Source organism: Stegodyphus dumicola, chromosome 3 (genome assembly GCF_044657685.1).
Source record: "Stegodyphus dumicola isolate Sdum_Otavi_A_Nest chromosome 3, ASM4465768v1".
NCBI lineage: Eukaryota > Metazoa > Arthropoda > Arachnida > Araneae > Eresidae > Stegodyphus > Stegodyphus dumicola.
The window spans coordinates 121,206,436-121,224,263 of NC_140770.1; the positions used below are offsets into that span (position 1 = coordinate 121,206,436).

The 17,828-nt window shown below is 31.3% G+C and overlaps 1 protein-coding gene across 1 annotated transcript in view; it reads left to right on the forward strand.

Moving 5' to 3' along the window:
• LOC118181744 (small G protein signaling modulator 1-like) overlaps positions 1-17,828 on the forward strand; it is a 226,869-nt gene that overhangs the window by 46,159 nt on the left and 162,882 nt on the right. Inside the window, exons 4-5 of the mRNA XM_085813251.1 lie at positions 516-678; positions 12,957-13,133. Coding sequence (XP_085669377.1) covers positions 516-678; positions 12,957-13,133 — 340 coding nt within the window. The remainder of the gene's footprint in view (positions 1-515; positions 679-12,956; positions 13,134-17,828) is intronic.

The following is a 17,828-nucleotide window of genomic DNA, read 5'->3' on the forward strand; positions in this document are numbered from 1 at the left end:
ATAAAACAATGGTACCTAGAGCCATCCAAGTTTGATTGACGTAATCCTACTGCGAATATGGGCATCTGAAAGCCCAAATTTGAAGTTTGGAATTTGTTTTATTATCGATTTCATATTTTGTAAATCTGTAACGAATTTTTGATAAACACACACAATGATTTAAAAGCGAGCAATAGCAACATTCTACCGGGGGGGGGACCTTTTTATCTCCAGCTCACGGAACTGTGTATCGGAAATTCTAAAGATATGCTCATTTTAAAATTATTTTACAACCTTGCTGTTGAACTGAATTTTATGGTTTTTTTAAGTGCAATGAAGATTATATTTAATAAATAAAGGTAATACACAAGACGTTAAAAAAACGCCCCTTTGGACGTAATTTAAAATCTAAAACTCTTCATATTTTTTTTAACATAGCAAAATTTAGATTTTTTTAAAGAAAACTTCTCACAGGTTTCCAGTTTTTATTATGTAATTCAATAACAATTATGCAATATGTGAAATTCTTGTTTCAGCTGCTGTAGATGCTTGTCTTTCTCATGGCTTGAAACGTAGAGCATTAGGTCTATTCAAGACAAATTCAACTACGGCTTTGCTTCAGAAACTTTCAAAAAATTATGAACCAGCAGCAGAAATAGCACGTATGGTTGCAGAAATTGAAAACATAGATCCTAACAAGTAATTTTTTTTATATGTTTAAGAAAAATCCATAATTACTATTATTTTATATGCATTTTTTAGCTTGTTATAAATGGTAAATTTTACAAAGTATTTTTTTTTGTATATATATATATATATATATATATATATGCAGGTCTTTTAACTTTGCATATAGAGAGAAATAAAATCTGATCACAATTTTGGTTTACTTCAATTCTGTGTACAGCATATTATTTCATCATTTTATCTTTGTAGTTGGGTTTAAATATTAATGTTCTGTAAACTTCTGTATATATATATATGTAAAATTTAACAAACATGTATATACGTAAAAAAGCAAATTTAAAGTTAAAATAATGTGCAAACATATAAAAGATTTAATTTTCGAACTAATCTACAATATCATTTAAATTCAGAAAGCATAAGTAAATCAAGTGCAAAACCAAAACATGAAAATAAATTCACCAATTTGCAAATTAAAAATAATCTAAACTTTTTTTTAAAAAAATGCATAAGTGATTGACTGTTTGAGCAGGCAGGAGACAGACTTATCAAGGGGAAGTTGCCTCCAAACCTAACTCTTCAATCATTCACAATTCGTGTTTCGTCATTCATGCAAGCAAGGGTAAAAGTCAAAACTAAAAGTAGTGAAGAATGTCCAAAAAGAAACACCAAGTGGTACCTTGAGTTATAAGCAATTAAAAATTAAAGGTCTAAAGGAAAATACCAATAATGAAGTATTTTGAGAAATAAGGAATGTAAAGTTTAGTATTAAATTAAACTTTAAAAAAATTAAAATTTCTGAAAAATTAATTTAGAAACCAATGCATTTTAGAAGCCCTTGTCTACAGAAACCTCCCCGACACGAATATGCATATTAATAAAAAAAAAACTAAAAAGGAACTAGACAAATTAATATAAACCAATAAGAAACTAGAAAGAACTGATTCATAATTTATAAAAACACAAATATATACTTAAAAATATAATTACATATCTAGAAAATACTTAAATATTACATAAAAAATACTTAAAAGCAAGTAAATAGTAAGTTTTAATTCTTACCTACCATATAAGCATTGGGGTCTGCAAAAGTATTTCCTATGTGATGCAAGTGTGTTCTGCAAATTATATAGATGGCGCTAATGTAAGTAAAGTTGAGTGCCAAGCTGCTATCTTTAATATTAAAATATTTAAATAATATAAATCTAGAAAAAATCAAAGAATATCCTAAAAGTATGTAATTCAAGTTTTAATTTTAACTGACCAACTATTTATGGTAGGGAGTTAAGTAGCTGAGCCAATCAAGTGGTTATTGTGAATTAATAAATGTAAACTTGTTTGTAATGTTAAATGTGTGTTCTGTTGCAAAATTGTGTAAATAATGCAAATAATAACGTTAAGTGAAAAAATAATTTTTTTGTGAAAATTGCAAATTAAAAAGTAATAATTATAAAGTAATTAAGTAAAACTGAAATGTTTTAAAATTTTAAAAATGTTTTTAAGTAAAATTCAAAATTTAAATTTAAATTAAAAAAATTCTTAAAATGTCTTAAAAAATTCCCCAAATTTTTTCAAGTAAAATTTAAATTTTAAAAAGGAATCCTTAAAATTTGTTTTTTAATTTAAAGAAATAAAAAGTAAGTTAAAAAAGAAAATTCCCAGAAATTTCTCAGATATTTCCCAAAAATTCCTTAAAAAATGTTTATAAAAAGCTAAATTTAAAGAAAGAAAATATTGAAAGTTTTAATAAACTTGATTCCAATTGGTATATCAAAACTTCACTAAATACTGGCTAAAGAATGGAAAATTAGAAGAAGATTAAAATCTTCACTCAAATCCAGTATTGATTAAATATACATGTTTACAAATTTATTTACAATAAAAATTTACAAGATAATTCCTTTACTCTTCTATATCCTCCATTACCTTCCAGCTAAGGTTTAAGGTAATGTTACCATACCATAAAGAAACAAAAAATTATAAAGTAAAATTAATGCCTGCCTTTTTAATATATAAATTAATAAATTTTGGTGGTACTTGGTTATCAACTTGAACATTAATTAGCTTTATTATTTCTTCCTTTAAATCTTCTATTTCAGTACATATATTTTTTATTCTGATTATTTGGCTATGAAACGTGTTTTCTATTACTTTTCTAGAGATATTAGAGTTCCAATTAATTAGCTTAATAGTATGAAAATGGAAATTCCTTCTTTTATCATATAATTTAATTTTGCTGTGTTTAATAATTAGCAGGTCTAGGTATTCAATAGTATCTTGATTCATATTCGTTTTATTAAGTGTTAAACTATTTGAGTAAATTTTAGAATTGCTCAAAAGCAGAATTATTATTGAAAGTTATAATATCATCTATGTATCTAAATGTATGTGCAAATAGCTTTAATTCATTCTTATTTAAACTTTGTTGGAATTTATATTCAAAAGTAAAAAGAAATAGGTTACTTATTTGTGTTTGCTCCCATAGGAATTCCTCTCACTTGCTGAAAGATCTTATTATTGAATTTAATGTAGTTATTAAATAATGCACAATTCAGATAAGTATTCCATTTTTCAATACAAATGATGTCAAGTATGTCAGGAAAAAGTTGTGCGAGTTGCATTAAACTAGCAAAAATTTCTTCTAATGGTAGAGAAGTATAAAGGTTTTCAAAGTCATAGCAGTTAATGTTCTTTTTTTTATTTTTATTTTTCAGCTGCTGTATAATATAAATGGAGTCCTTTTTTACCGTTCATCATTTACTTGTGATATTTAAGGTGAAAAACATGTCAGTAAATAAAGTGCATTTACGAACTGCATTTTGTATGAATTGCAAAAAGGAAGCAACGCATCAGTTGCATGTAAAAATTTATGTGTGGTATTTGGAAAAGATATTGTAGATGTTCGTACTTGTCAAAGATGGTTTAGCAAATTTCGTTCCGGGCACCTGAGCCTCCAAGGAAGTGATCGATCTGGACGACCATCCAAGATCGATAATGATGTTTTGCGATCCATGTTGGAAAATAATCCACATTTAACAAGTCGAGAAATTGCAGATGAGTTTGGCGTTCATCATACAACTGTTGGAAATCACATTAAATCTCTTGGGTTTTTGTTAAAGCAAAGCAACCCTTCCTCGTAATGTTTTTTACTAAATAATTTAAAATGGCTGTAAGTTGGAACACAAGAAAATTTTATTTCTTGTTGCTGAGATGGGAACTAACTTCCATTCCAAAATTTATTCTGTTGTCTGGTTTTTCTTCAAACCAAAAGTAGTACATACTACAAGGTAGCATTTAAGCTTCAGTTGATTACAATATTAGGAACTTGCATGTTAGCACAACTGCCTTGTCACAGTTTGGCAGATTTTAAAGAAGAAAAAGAATGGAGACATAAAAATTTATTTATTACATACAAGCATATTATTAAAGACACATTTTGTACATTTTAACTCTATATATATTTAATTATTTCCATGTACTTAGAAGAAGGCTTTTATTTATTTATTTTTTGGTAAAGTGTTTGTGTTGACCGTTTTAAGAAGAAATTAAAAGCTATTGTCCCTTTTAGCAATTTTGTAGTAAAATACCGTATTCCTGCTTAAATTTTATCACAGTTTCTTCCAGTCTAAGCAAATCCCTCAGCACATATTTCAAAATTAAATTTAAGTAAAAAAATATCGGGATTTGTGAACAAATACTATTGGAATTAAGAGTACACAAAAAGAACACATAGAAATGGAGATGTTTGTTGTTAAAATTGAAGAGCTGTCACGCACATGGTTGCCTGAAGAATTGTTATACATGTGGATAACAGAGTTTAGTACTTTTAAGCTGACCTATCATTGTGCATTTCAAAGAAAACTTTTAAAAAATCAGGAAATTTATGTGTAGGCATTTTATGTTAAAGAATTGAAGTAAACCAAAATTTTGATCAGATTTTATTTCTCTCTATATGCAAAGGTAAAAGACCTGCATATACATATATATATACCAAAAAAATTACTTTGTAGAATTTACATTTCTCTAACTAAACGGAGATATCAGAATTTGTGCGCAAAATTTTGTGCTGAGGATTTTTCTGTTCGAGTCATGTTATGGTTCTGTAGAGCTACTGGGGTAAATGATAGCAGATAAAAAACACTGATTGAAACTGTTGTTAGAAAGTCCTTCATCTAAAGCAACCTCTGTTTACCTTGATTTTTGTAACTAAATCTCTTTTTTAACAGTTGATAATTAATTAGGAAAAGTGGATTGTTTACAGATCACTTAATTCAAAACATAATGGTCCAAACCTGGTGAGCCATTTCAAACAATATCAAAAGCTGATATTCATCAAAGGAAAGTAATATTATAAATGTGGTAGAATTACAAGGAAATTATTTATTTTGAACTTTTACCAAGGAATGAAAAAATTCATGAAGACATTCCTCTTCTTAGGCAGATAGCTGTGGAGTTCTTTGCCGTAATCAAATAAAGCAGACTGGTATTTATTATTTACAGCTAATGTAAGAAAGTCATAGTAACATTCAGCATTGGTGAATTGTAAAAATATTGTGTTCCATTGTGATATTGTAAAACCACATCTTCAGTCAATCTTCAGATTACTGGAGTTTGGTTGGGATGTTATTACATTCATCACAATAGCACTGTCATTGCATTATCAGACTACCATTTGTTCCATGTATTGCAAAATTCTGCATCAGATAAAACTTAAAATTTCAGCTAACAGTGTCAAACTTCATGTGGAGAATTTTTTTTGGGGGGGGGGGATATAGCAAAAGTTCTTTGGAAATGAAGTGTAATAAGATACAATGTAATAAAACCTAAATAGAGTCATGAAATTGTCTGGAAGATGCAAATGATTATTGAATAAAATAGTAAATATATTAATAACTATTATTATTATTATTATTATTATTATTTTGTGTGTGTGTGTGTGTGTGTATTTTTGTATAAAAATAAATTTTAAGAAGGAAAGTTGTTTCTACATAACTTAATATTTCTAAAAAAACCTTCTTTTGCTAAAACAGCTATGTATGTTAATTTGCTTATGAACCCCCATTTTAAATATATATTATCATTGTTACTGTAATAACTCATGTGCTAAACATGTGTCAACTTTAAAATAAATTCCTTTTTTAAAATAGTAATATTTAGTTTTATGTAAAATGTATTAGAAAATTAGGCAGTAAGTGTGAGCATATGCAGTCAGTTCAACATTTAGCAGATATTTTTTAACATTTAAAAATAAACCAGTAGATAGAGCAGAATTATTGAATTATATTTATCAAGGGAAAAATGTGTAAAATACTTTGTTTATTGAGAAATTAAAATTAGCTAATCTCATTAAATTTTCTTTAAAAGTAATCCAATCAAACAATTTCCTTTATTTATATGATGGTTTCAATAATATAGACAACTATTTAATTATGTACATTATTTAAACAATAAACTCATTGAGAAAGAATAATAAGTTTATGTGGATAAATAACCCATATAAATTTATTCATGTACCCTTTTAAATACTGAAAAGCTCTCCCTTGCATATGGCCTTTTTAATAATAATTGCTGATGTTATGTTTTTTATAACGTTGTAGGTTTTGAATGGTATAAAAATTTTGTTGTATTACTTGCTGTGAAAGATTTTGTATTAAATTAACAAGTATTATTAATTATTTGCTTTAATTTCTTAAAACAAAATTATGGCATTAGCTAATTTTACTTTACAGTAACCAAAGCATTTTATGTGTTTTTTAGTTCTTAGTGAATATGATTGAATAATTTTATTTAATTAATAATTGTGGTTAAATAACTTTTTTTAAGTCTTTAATGAAGAAATGTCGACTGATTGACTGACATGTTATTTCACACAATTAGATTAATTTTCAGTGTGAAGATTTTTCAAGACATTTCTATTTTAAGAGTTTTAAAAAGTTTTGAAAAATTTCTTGAAGCAGAAATTGTCTATAATGAAAAGTTCTTCTTCTTGTCCTTGATAAAAAATTTATGGATTTCCAAACATTCATAGAAGTTAATTTTGTTGATTTTTGTATTTTATGTACAGAAACACATCAGGGGTTCTTGTGAGCCTTTCTTTAAATTTGTGTATAATTTGAACTTTTTATTTGGGGCTAGAAATTTCTGACATTGAACGTATACATACCTGCGCAATTAAGCTTTAACTCATATGGTTTTTTTTTAAACTTTCTGAAAAATCATTTAATTGCATTCCGTTCTGATGAAACTACACTGCTAGCCGTTAAAATTGCAACACCAGGAAGGAATGATCTGACAAACGTCAAAATCACATGAAAGGAAGGTGAGATTGGGATATGCAAATGATTAGTATTTCAGCACATTTAGACGATGCTGGAGGGTGAAACAAGGTCTGAAGCACTGCATAAAAGAAAAGCTGTGTAGTGGATTTCTCATTTGGAAAGTGCTTTGTAAGGTCTTAGTTTGCTCAGGATATCATGTTATGGTTCAAATAATAATAAGAAATGCTTACCAGGAAATGTCGGAATTCGATAGAAGCAGGATTGTTGCCTATCAAGAGTGTGGATTATTGTTCCGCGATGTCGCTCGTTGCACTGGTCGACATCCAACCACTGTCATGCGAATATGGAATGAATGGGTTGCTGAGGCTCATACTGAACGGCATGCAGAATTTCAATGCCCTCCCATGAATAACACCCAAAAGGACAGACATATTGTGAGATCAACCCTGCAAAACCATTGAACCACATCACGGACCATTAATCAAGAAATGGGCATGTTTGCAGCATGCCCGGCACCTGCTCATGTGGTGCCTCAATGTTTGCAGCAGCATGGTACCATTACCTCGGCTTCCCTTGACAAGGCAGCATAAAGATGGCAACTCTGGTGCACTGAATGACAAAGTTGGATGGAGAAGTGGCTTAATGTTGTCTTTTTAGATGAGTCCCAGTTTCGCGTGCAGTATTCTGATGGCCATATACATGTCTATGGGCTCGGAGAAGACTGCAAGTCATCTGCTCTACTTGCTTTCGATATCGGCATAGGAGCCATGCACCTGGTGTGATGGTTTAGGTAGCCACTGGGCACATGACAAGCACATCTCTAGTTTGGATCAATGGTAATTTGAATGCAGATCATCCATTTCTGACATCTTACGTCCAGTGATTGTGCTCTATCTTCGAGGCCTGCCAAATGGCATCTTCCAACAAGATAATGCAAGAACACATGTTGCACGTTGCGTTCTGACCTTTTTCGATACACAGGTTGTTGGATTGCTGCCCTGGCCTGCACGGTCTCCAGGTCTGTCACCCATTTAAAACATCTGGTCATTGGTTGCTGAGAGACTGGCCTGCCACTCCTCTCCAGCTAATACGTTTGATGAAGTGGGCATAGACTTGAAGCAGCATGAAATGAGTTGCCTGTTTCTGCCATCCAAGCCCAGTCCAACTCCATGCCTAACCGGGTAAGGGCCATTTTAGCTGCCAGAGGTGTCAGCTGTTTCAACTAATCCCCCCTTGTAAATCCCCAAATTCATGGTGTTGCAGTTTTAATGACTGGCAGTGTAGCACAATGTTAGAAAAAAATCAGCAATTGTATTCAAACTTCTACGAAAATTCTTTAACATTGTAATTTGATCATACATAGCTCATAGTTTATAAGTAGTATTAGAAGATTTTATAGCATCAGTGGAATGAGTCATTTTGAAATATTTCTTGATATTATATGATTGTTATCAACAGTCAACATTATATGATTTTTACCAACAAGAATCTGTGATAATTAAATGAGATTGATAGAGATCGAGTTGTCAAAATATTAAAAATCAATCATGTATTAGGACAAAGTAGCATTCAAATTACAAACTGCTCTTGATATGAGTAAGAACTGTCTAGCTTTGTATAAGCATGAATTGGTGATCATTAAGTGATAAATACCATGTTTTTTTTTTAAACTAAATTTTAATTTAGGAATTTTTTAAAGACCTGCCATTTATGATCAGTATCCTACAGAAATTATTATATCAGATATTTTGTGATTTTCGTACCTTTTTTAATTTTGTTTTTATTAATTACTTTTTTTTTATTTGTTTTAGTTTATGCATTTGTGTACAATTTTTTATATTTTCTGTTTTTATAAAAAGTAAAAATGTTGTTACAATTTGAAATTTTTATAGAATAAGATGCAAATCCATTGTGAAAATTTGCATAGCTCACTGCTGCTTGTGAATGAACAGATAATAATTCATTAAATAAATTAAAATAAAATAAAATTAAAATAAAAATTCAAATTTATTTCTTTTAGTTTAAAATACAGAGTGTTTCAAAAAGAATATCTATATTATAAAGTGTTATTTTGTTCAAACTGTCAATCACTACGCCTCGGCTTGGCTATTGGCAAAATGAATACATAGTTTATATTAATAGCCGCTAGATCTCAGTTGTTTTCTGTTTTGCGTGGTAACCGTCACATCTTTAAAATGGTTACTCCGCAGCAGAAATTATTTATGTTCTCGAGTTTGCGAAGTGCAGTTCCGTGATTACAGTCCAAAGACGTTTCAAGTTGAGGTACCAAAGTGATCCATCCTCCAAATGGGTAAAACATTCACAGATGGTATTGACAGCTTAATTTGGAAATACAGGATGTGTATGTAAAGGAAATGGCTGTCCTCATGTTCCTGATGAAAATGTTGCACCAATTGAAACTGCTTTCCAACGTAGTCCTTCAAAATCAACTCGTCGTGCCAGTCGGGAGTCACAACTGCCTACAACAACAATTTGGCGTGTTTTGAGACGTCGGTTGGTTATGAAGCCGTGCAAGTTATATTTGTTACAGGCTCTGCATCCTGATGACAAACGCAAACGTGTGGCATTTTGTAACAAGATTATTGATGCTTTTGACAATGATAACAGTTTTGCACAGTGCATCGTATTCAGTGATGAAGCGACTTTTCATGTTAATGGTCATGTAAACAAACACAATGTTCGAATTTGGGGCCTACAGAACCCACATCCAGCCATTGAACATGTACGAGATTCGCCCAAAATCAATGCGTTTTGTGAAATATCCTGATCATTTATTTACATCCTATTTTTCTTTGATGGAAACACTGGTAACGATCAGCAGTATTTCACTATGCTACAAAATTGGTTGTTTCTGAGGCTGCACGAAGACAACTTCTTTTTCAACAAGATCCCCCCCCCCACTGATGTCGGCAAGTGCGTGATTATCTGAACGAAACTCTACTGAACCATTGGATTGGTCGGCAAGGAGCTGGCGACTTAGCATGTCTCATCTGGCCTCCACGCTCACCGGATTTGACACACTGTGGCTTCTTCCTGTGGGGTTTCATTAAAGACAACATTTAGTTACCACCACTCCCACAGAACCTAGAAGAGGGGAAGAACCAGATCCGTACGGTCATAACATCAATGACGATGAACGTGCTTGCCCGAGTATGGGAGGAATTTGAGTATCGATGTGATATCATTCATGTTGCTGATGGAGAATATATTGAACATCTGTAATCTGAACTGGAGAGGTTCATACATATGTGTGTAAAGTTTCATATTTGTATGTCATACAGTTTAATAAATATATGCATTCGAAATACATATATTCTTTTTGAAACATGCAATGAATAAATTTTTCTCATAACAATTTTTATTGAATTTTGGATCAGACCACATATTTTTCTCTAAATATATTAGTTTATGATATCTTTGAGTTATGATAAAGGCTAAAAGAACAAGTTGCAGTTTGTCCCCTCTTCCTGAATAGACAAGAACTCCGGAAAATTTTAAATTCATGATTACATTATGATTAAAATTAGAATTAAATAGGAATCAAATATAACAATGACTTTAAACTATTTAAATTTAATTACAAATAAGCTTAAATAAATATAAAAGTGGTCAAAGGGAGAGAGGGAGAATAAAAGTGTGATGAGGAAATCATATTTAAAAACATTTTCATATTGCTAAATTGTTTTTAATTTTTAAATATGTTGAATCTGTTAATATTCATTTTGGAATATGAAATCTAATATATGTTTTAAGTTGCTTTTTCAGTGATGCTTTCAGTTTTTCGTAGAGGTGGTTAAAAAAATTAGTAGATGTGTATGCTGTAATTTATATACAGTCAAAAGTCTTTAATCCGGACTCATCGGGACTTCGGCGATTCCGGATTATCGATTTTTCCTGGATTATAGATCATTAGTTTAAATCTGGTAAGATGGCATGCAGAAATTATAAAATTAAAAATATGAAACCGTAATTTATGAAATAAAGAGCAATTATGATCTAAAGTATATCAAAATTTACAAAAAAAAAAAAAAAAAAAAAAAAAAAAAGCTTAATATTTATTTGTTTACTTTATTAAACATTTCTTTCAACGTGCGCATGCGTAAAGCATACATTACGCATAGTCGAAATTAGAAAATTGAAACCAGAAAACTATTTGATTTGTATTTGTGATATTTATAATGACGAGGAATTTGATTTAAATCATATCAAAGATGGAGTACATCGAGATGAAATACTACGTTTAGTAAGGAATTATAAGCCGAATAAAATAAAAACATCTGCCTTTGAAGAAAAGGATAGTGCTGACAGATCAGCTTCCAGTTCATTGTGCGCCGCTACGTCCTACCTGATGCTAAAGCAAAGTTTAAAGAAATTAAACATTTAGCAGTAGTAGCAATAAAAGCTCCCTGAGATATGTTGTGCAGACATTGAAGACAATAAAAGATTTTTAACTTAACCAATTTATTAACAATATAATAAATAATAAAAACACAGAAAATAAATTTCAACAATATCAGAATCTTAGGAAAAATATAATATAACCATCATTCATCAAATAATATTTTTACCTGGTCTCCAAAACACTGGCATTCAATACAAATAAAATGTCCTAAACAGTAATTAAGCGGCCTCAAAATGAAGTTGGCTACACATTCAATAAGTTCATGATCAATGGTCAAGAAAAACACCTGAAAATTTAAATGAAAGTCTTGAAAGCACTTAAAACTGGCCTAACTCCGTTTGCACGAGGAATCGCCACTCACGTGTTTTAAATTCCGCCTTCATTGAAGAACATGGATGCCGCCCACAGCAGTCACTCATATGGTAGCCTCTGGAACCAAGGAACTTTATTCTGGAACAATCATTTTATGGATATGAACCAAGGAACTTTTTCCGGAACATTCGTCCCGTGGACAGGCACCAAGGAACTTTATTCAGGAACAGCCATCCTGCAAACCAGAACCAAGGCACTTTAATCACCGGACTGCATGCATCCTTCTGAAGGGCCAGGAAAGCAGGAACTAGAAGGGGTTGAGCCAGAGCGACGCGAGATACTTATAGCAGAAGTAGGAATGACGTCATCTCACGGCAACCAATCAGCTATCGGCACGAATCGGCTTTTCAGATGACGTAACGTCACGTATCATTTTTGCATCTCAATTAGGTTGAAACAGTCCGTTCTCAATGCAAACAGTGGCAGCAAGAAAAAGAAGTAGAAGTAACTACTATATTACATTAAAATAAGAACTAAACTAAATAAACATTTCAAGGAGGAGAGATGATGCAGTAAAAGGTTTAAAATAATATATATTTTCCAACACTACCCCCCCCGGCGCAGAGCAACGTGAAATTGATAAACAGATTTCGAAATGGTTAGAGAAACAAAGGAGTCTTTATCCATTTTTTGCAGCAATTCCACTTTTTGTTTGATGGACATCAAAACATGCTTTCCCTTTGTTGATCCTTTGGCAGCTCCAGCATCGTGAATTCTATTTGACATAATCGAAAGTTCCAACCTACGTTTATAAAATTGCTCTAATAGTCTGCAAAAAATAATAAGCCAGATCCAATTCGAAGATTAAGGAACAACGCAATCTGCAACATTAACTAAAATAGATAAATAGATAATTTTAGCTTAGCTTATACCGTCTGTTATATATTAAACGTGCATGCGTGAACATATTATGCACATGCGTACATGTATATGCGCATGCGTGAAGGTATTATGCCATATGTTGACGCATGCGCAGAAAGTTTGTAGCTTTGAAGTCCGGATTATAGATCATTCCGGATTATGGGTGTCCAGATTAACGACTTTTGACTGTATTTATCTAATAATATTCAAGTCCATTAGAAGTGAAGCACGTGATTTTTTTTTTTTTTTTTTTTTGATTGGGAAAGTAACAGATTATACATGAAGAGCAGTTTTATGTATGATTGTTTAAAAATCTAAGCTTGAGTTTCTACTGTTAAAAAAATATTTTTGCTTTACAGGCGATCAGCTTCTAGTAGTGACAGCACAAATAAGATTCGTTTAAAACCAGAGAAAAGGCAAGCTTCAAGTCCTTCTCTAAATCCTGCACAACTGAATCCTCGCTTTCTTTGGATAAGATTAGCTTTATTTGAAAAAAAATTAGCAAAAATTGTCGATCATCTCGTTCAAAACAGCAAGTATGTTTTATATGTGGAATATTAATAATTATTATCTGCTGTGTATAAATTACAAATATAGAAATTGAAAAATCTCTCTGGAGTTATTTATAAATATATATTAAAATAAAGGTAAAACATTAAAAGGTGTTTGATTAAAAGTCCATATTATAATCAAGTATTTCTTATTTGTTGTATATTTTATGCTTTTTAAATTTTGTTCTTTCATTTATTCATTTTCTTGAGGCTATGCAAGCCACAGAAAAATAAAACTTTAGAGGAGTTAGACTGCACTTTATTTTATGAATATATATTTCAATATATTTTGCCATCTAAAAATCCATTCCAAAACTATTATTCCTACAGTAGTTATATATTTAAAAGCCATGTGTAAGTATCTTGTAAAAACAAGAATGCACTTTAAGATTGTAAAATATTAAGAAATGTTATTAAAGTCGGCACTAAACACCAACTAATGCAGGGCAAGACCAGTTACAGTTTTTTTAATATTAATTTTCAATATTTTTTGAGTTCTCCTGGAATCTTGACTCAATCTTTGTGATTTAGAATGAAACAAGATAAAAACATTTGCAGTATCTCTCTCATTGGCTAAAATTCCATGACGATCCTTCAAGGGGGCCCTAGTAATTTGGGAAGGGGCAGTCCTCAAGTTGTTAACATACTTAAAAACATTCTTAGAATCAAATTTATAATTAATCGTGCTGATAAAAGAATTAAAACTATTCCACTGTGCCTCATAAATTTCCTTTGGAAGGAAAGCAACACTTTGCCGCCGGTTTTTGAACTTCCTCGGCCCTGCTCAGCAGAAATACGTGCCTTGTTGCACTGGTCTCTCAGAGCCTGGAGATGTAGAGACCAGAATGGTTTGTAATTGTGAGGTTTCCCTCTGGGAATCCTTTTTTTAGCAACTTTGTGGATTGTCTCACAGAACCACTTAAACGAAGCATCAATCCTCCCAATATGGAATATATTATCATCTTCAAAACCCTGTTCTCGACCTGCAGTAAATGAATTCCAGTTGCCTTTTTTAAAGTTCCATCTGCGATGTGGTCTACTATAGTTGGCATTTCTTTTTACAGGAGTATTTCCCTTGATTATTGTAATGATTGCTGTGTGTCCAGAGCCAGGGTTGTAAATTACATTTCTTATGGCGTTAGGTGCTAGATCATCTGATACCATAGTTAGGTCAGTATTTGTAGACGTGCCGTTGTAATGGAGGTAGGTGAGAACATCGAATGAGTGGTATAGAAGATTTAAGGAGGTTGATTTGTGTAGATCTTTTATAACTCTATTTGCACTATTGTAGTCAGCATAGTTCCATCTAGTGCTATGAGCATTGAAATCACCCATTAGCACTGCTTTTCTGGAGAAAGAGAGGGTGTCAAAATTAAATTTTGTGTTACCGGGTGGGCTGTAGCACATAAAAATTGTAAAATGGACATCATTTTTTCAAACTTCAATGCAAACCAACTTAGTGCCGCTGATAGAGTCTAAGTCACTAATAATTGGGAAAGAAGGAGTAAGAGATTTCTTTAGTCCAACAGGAATACCTCTTGTAACTCGTCTTGATTTAGGTAGTATATGTAAGGAGTATCTAGGGAAATTGTGGAATTTTAAGGATTCCAAAGTCAGATTCGTTTCAATAATGGAAAACACATCAACATTCTCCTTATCAAGAGCAGTTAGAAGTTAAGTCATTTTTTCATGTGAGAGGCCACCAGCATTCCACTGAAGCAGTCTCAAAACTTTACACATCTTACAAAAATTCTTTGTAAAATGTCCAGAGACACAGGAAGGAAGCAATATCTTTTAATATATGATTGTTTTTAACATCTTTTTAAAACCAGCATTATAAATTTTATGTGTAATCTGCTATACTAAACTACAAAATATCCTTATATTGTGATCTAAACAATGCCTTTCTTAACAAATAATTTTTAAAAATAAAATAATTTTTTAATAGTGACCATATAAATCTTCATTAAAATGTGTTTGACAGTCACAAGTGTAAAATATAATTTTTTCAAAAACTAATTTTCCTAATTTAATATTAGCTACTTGAAAAGTTTTCAAGAATTAGTTTTATTTTCCAACTCTTACTGTTTAAAATGATGAATCTTGTTCATAAATAATTCCAGATAGAATTTAAAAAGTAATTCTAGTCCTACTATTATTTAGAGAGAGCTTCGAGTGCACAACTTTCCGTCACATATCCATGAAAGAACATTGTTTCCATGGTGGTGGTGGTGTTCTTTTCTGGGGAGGAATCGTAAAAAATTGCTGCAGAGTTACATTCTATAACTAATTATACACAGATAATGTTCCATATCTAAAAAATAGTTGTTTAGATGTGCTGTAGATTCTTCCCCCCTTCTCCTTCGTGGAGGACAATACTTAACCTCACTTGAACTACTCAGATTGAAAATATTCAAATTGAGAATATTGTTTAAATAGATTGGCTACTGTACTTAACTGACTTCTTGTTTGAGTATGTCTTTGGTGGACAAACTCCATTCTTGGAGTCCCAATAAATTCAAATTTCGTCTCTAAGAAGAAGGACGTTTTATCACTATGTGAAAGGATGTTTAGAAATTTGAATTTTGGCTGTAAGCTGTCATATATCCTCTTAAATACTATTTAAGTTAGAGAATGGAGCAATTTTTTTTTTTTTTTTAAATTTTATATGCAGTGTTTGGCATTAAATATATTAGCAATACTTATAAATAAGGCAGTATTTGTATATATTTTTATATGCAATATTTGTACAATTTTTACATTTTCTTTTGTTTTTTTAGTTGACTTAAATTACTATCTTTTATTATCCTTTCATTTTGAGAAGTTATTTCAGACAGGCACCAGACATTTTTATTTATATTATTAAGTTCTGCTCATTGCAGCGTATAAAATGCTGAGTAACAACTGAGCTCTTTGATTCTACAGTATTTCATTCTTAGTGTGATGAAGAATAGTAGGTACATTTTCGTTAGAGCCATTTAACATTTTCCCTTCCTTTTTGATTTGCCGTATTTCCTTGGTGCTATGTGTCATGAGTTTGGTTTGTTGCTTTGAATTTTAATTTATATTAAATAACTCTTAAGGTATTATTAAGTAAGTGATTCAGAGCTACATAAAATTTTATTTATTTAACATTAAACAACCAGAAAAGTATTTATTACCTTTTACAGTGTGCAAAGAAAAGACAAGCGGTAACATTACATTTCAATATCTTTAGAACAGTGTTTCTAAGCTACAGTAGGATGTTACCAGTAGAATTATACAAACAAGTTAGACATTGCACATGCAAAAAAAAGCATAAAATAAATGCATTAAATAAATTTGAGTTCATAACATTAACACTTCCCCTTGAACTCAATTTATAAAGTAATGTTTACAATACCAAGAGGAGCTCTTAGAGTTTCAAAATGCTTTCTTGGCAATAGTTTTCTGAAAATATCAGCAAGTTGTTCATTACCAGAGATATAATCAACATAGAGGTCGCCATTTAAAACTTTTTAACGTACAAAGTGATACCTAACATCTATGTGTTTAGTTTTTTGATGATATTCTGGGTTTTATTCAGGCGAACAGTATTTGCATTGTGAACCTGTAGTGATGGGGTTACTTTCAGAGTAAGGTATTTTCTCGCAGTTTATGCGATCGTCATCATCTTCCCCTTCAAGCTGACACTTCTCAACAGGTATAGAGACAGGATTTGCATTCTACATATTAAACTTCTTTAAAATTTTGGTGGTATAATTCAGTTGGCCAATAAATATATCACCATTACTTAACCTTTTTATCTCAAGACTCAAGAAAAATTCAGCATTTTTATAAGTTACTTTAAATTCTCTTTGCAATTCTTAAAAAAAAATTGACTTTAAACCTATGTGTAGTGACAGCAAGCCCGTTATCAACAAATAATGCTAGTAACAACTTTTTTTCTTCATCAATACTGCAAAACAAACATGGATCAGCCTTGCTCTCCTTCAGACCATATTGTGACAAGAAATTTTTGAATTGTCTATTCCAACAACGAAGAGACTGCTTAAGCCCATACAGACTTTTTACCAATCTACACACTCTGCCTGACTTGTCATCATAACTTTCAGGCTGAAACATCTAAATCTTTTCATTCAATGTTCCATGCAGAAATGCAGTTTTGACATCAAATTTTATCATATCTAGACCTTCATTAGCAGCAACACTAATCACAGAGCAAATAGTTTCAAAACGTACCACAGGATTAAACATTTCACAGTAATCGATGCCTGTCTTTTGGAAAAAATCTTTAACCACCAACCAAGCTTTAAATTTGTCGATGTCTCCATTTGCACAACATTTCACTTTGTAAACCCATTTATTTGAAATAGCTTGTTTGCTCTCTGAGAAATCAGTTAAGCAAAATGTTTTATTTTCTGATAAGGATTTCAGCTCTTCATCCATTGCAGCCTGCCATTTCAAGGCATTATCCGAATTTACAGCTTGGCAATAATTCTCTGGTTCCACATACTCCACAAAACAACACTTGATTAATCTTTTAGGTGCTTTTAGGTTTTGCCGATTTCTCAGCTGTCTTCCTGGTTTTATGTCCTCATTAGATGGTTCTGGGTTATTTTCCTCTTCATTGGTGTCAGATAAGTAAGGTTGTACATTGATAGGCTGTTCAGGAATTGATGTAACAGCAGTGGATGATGA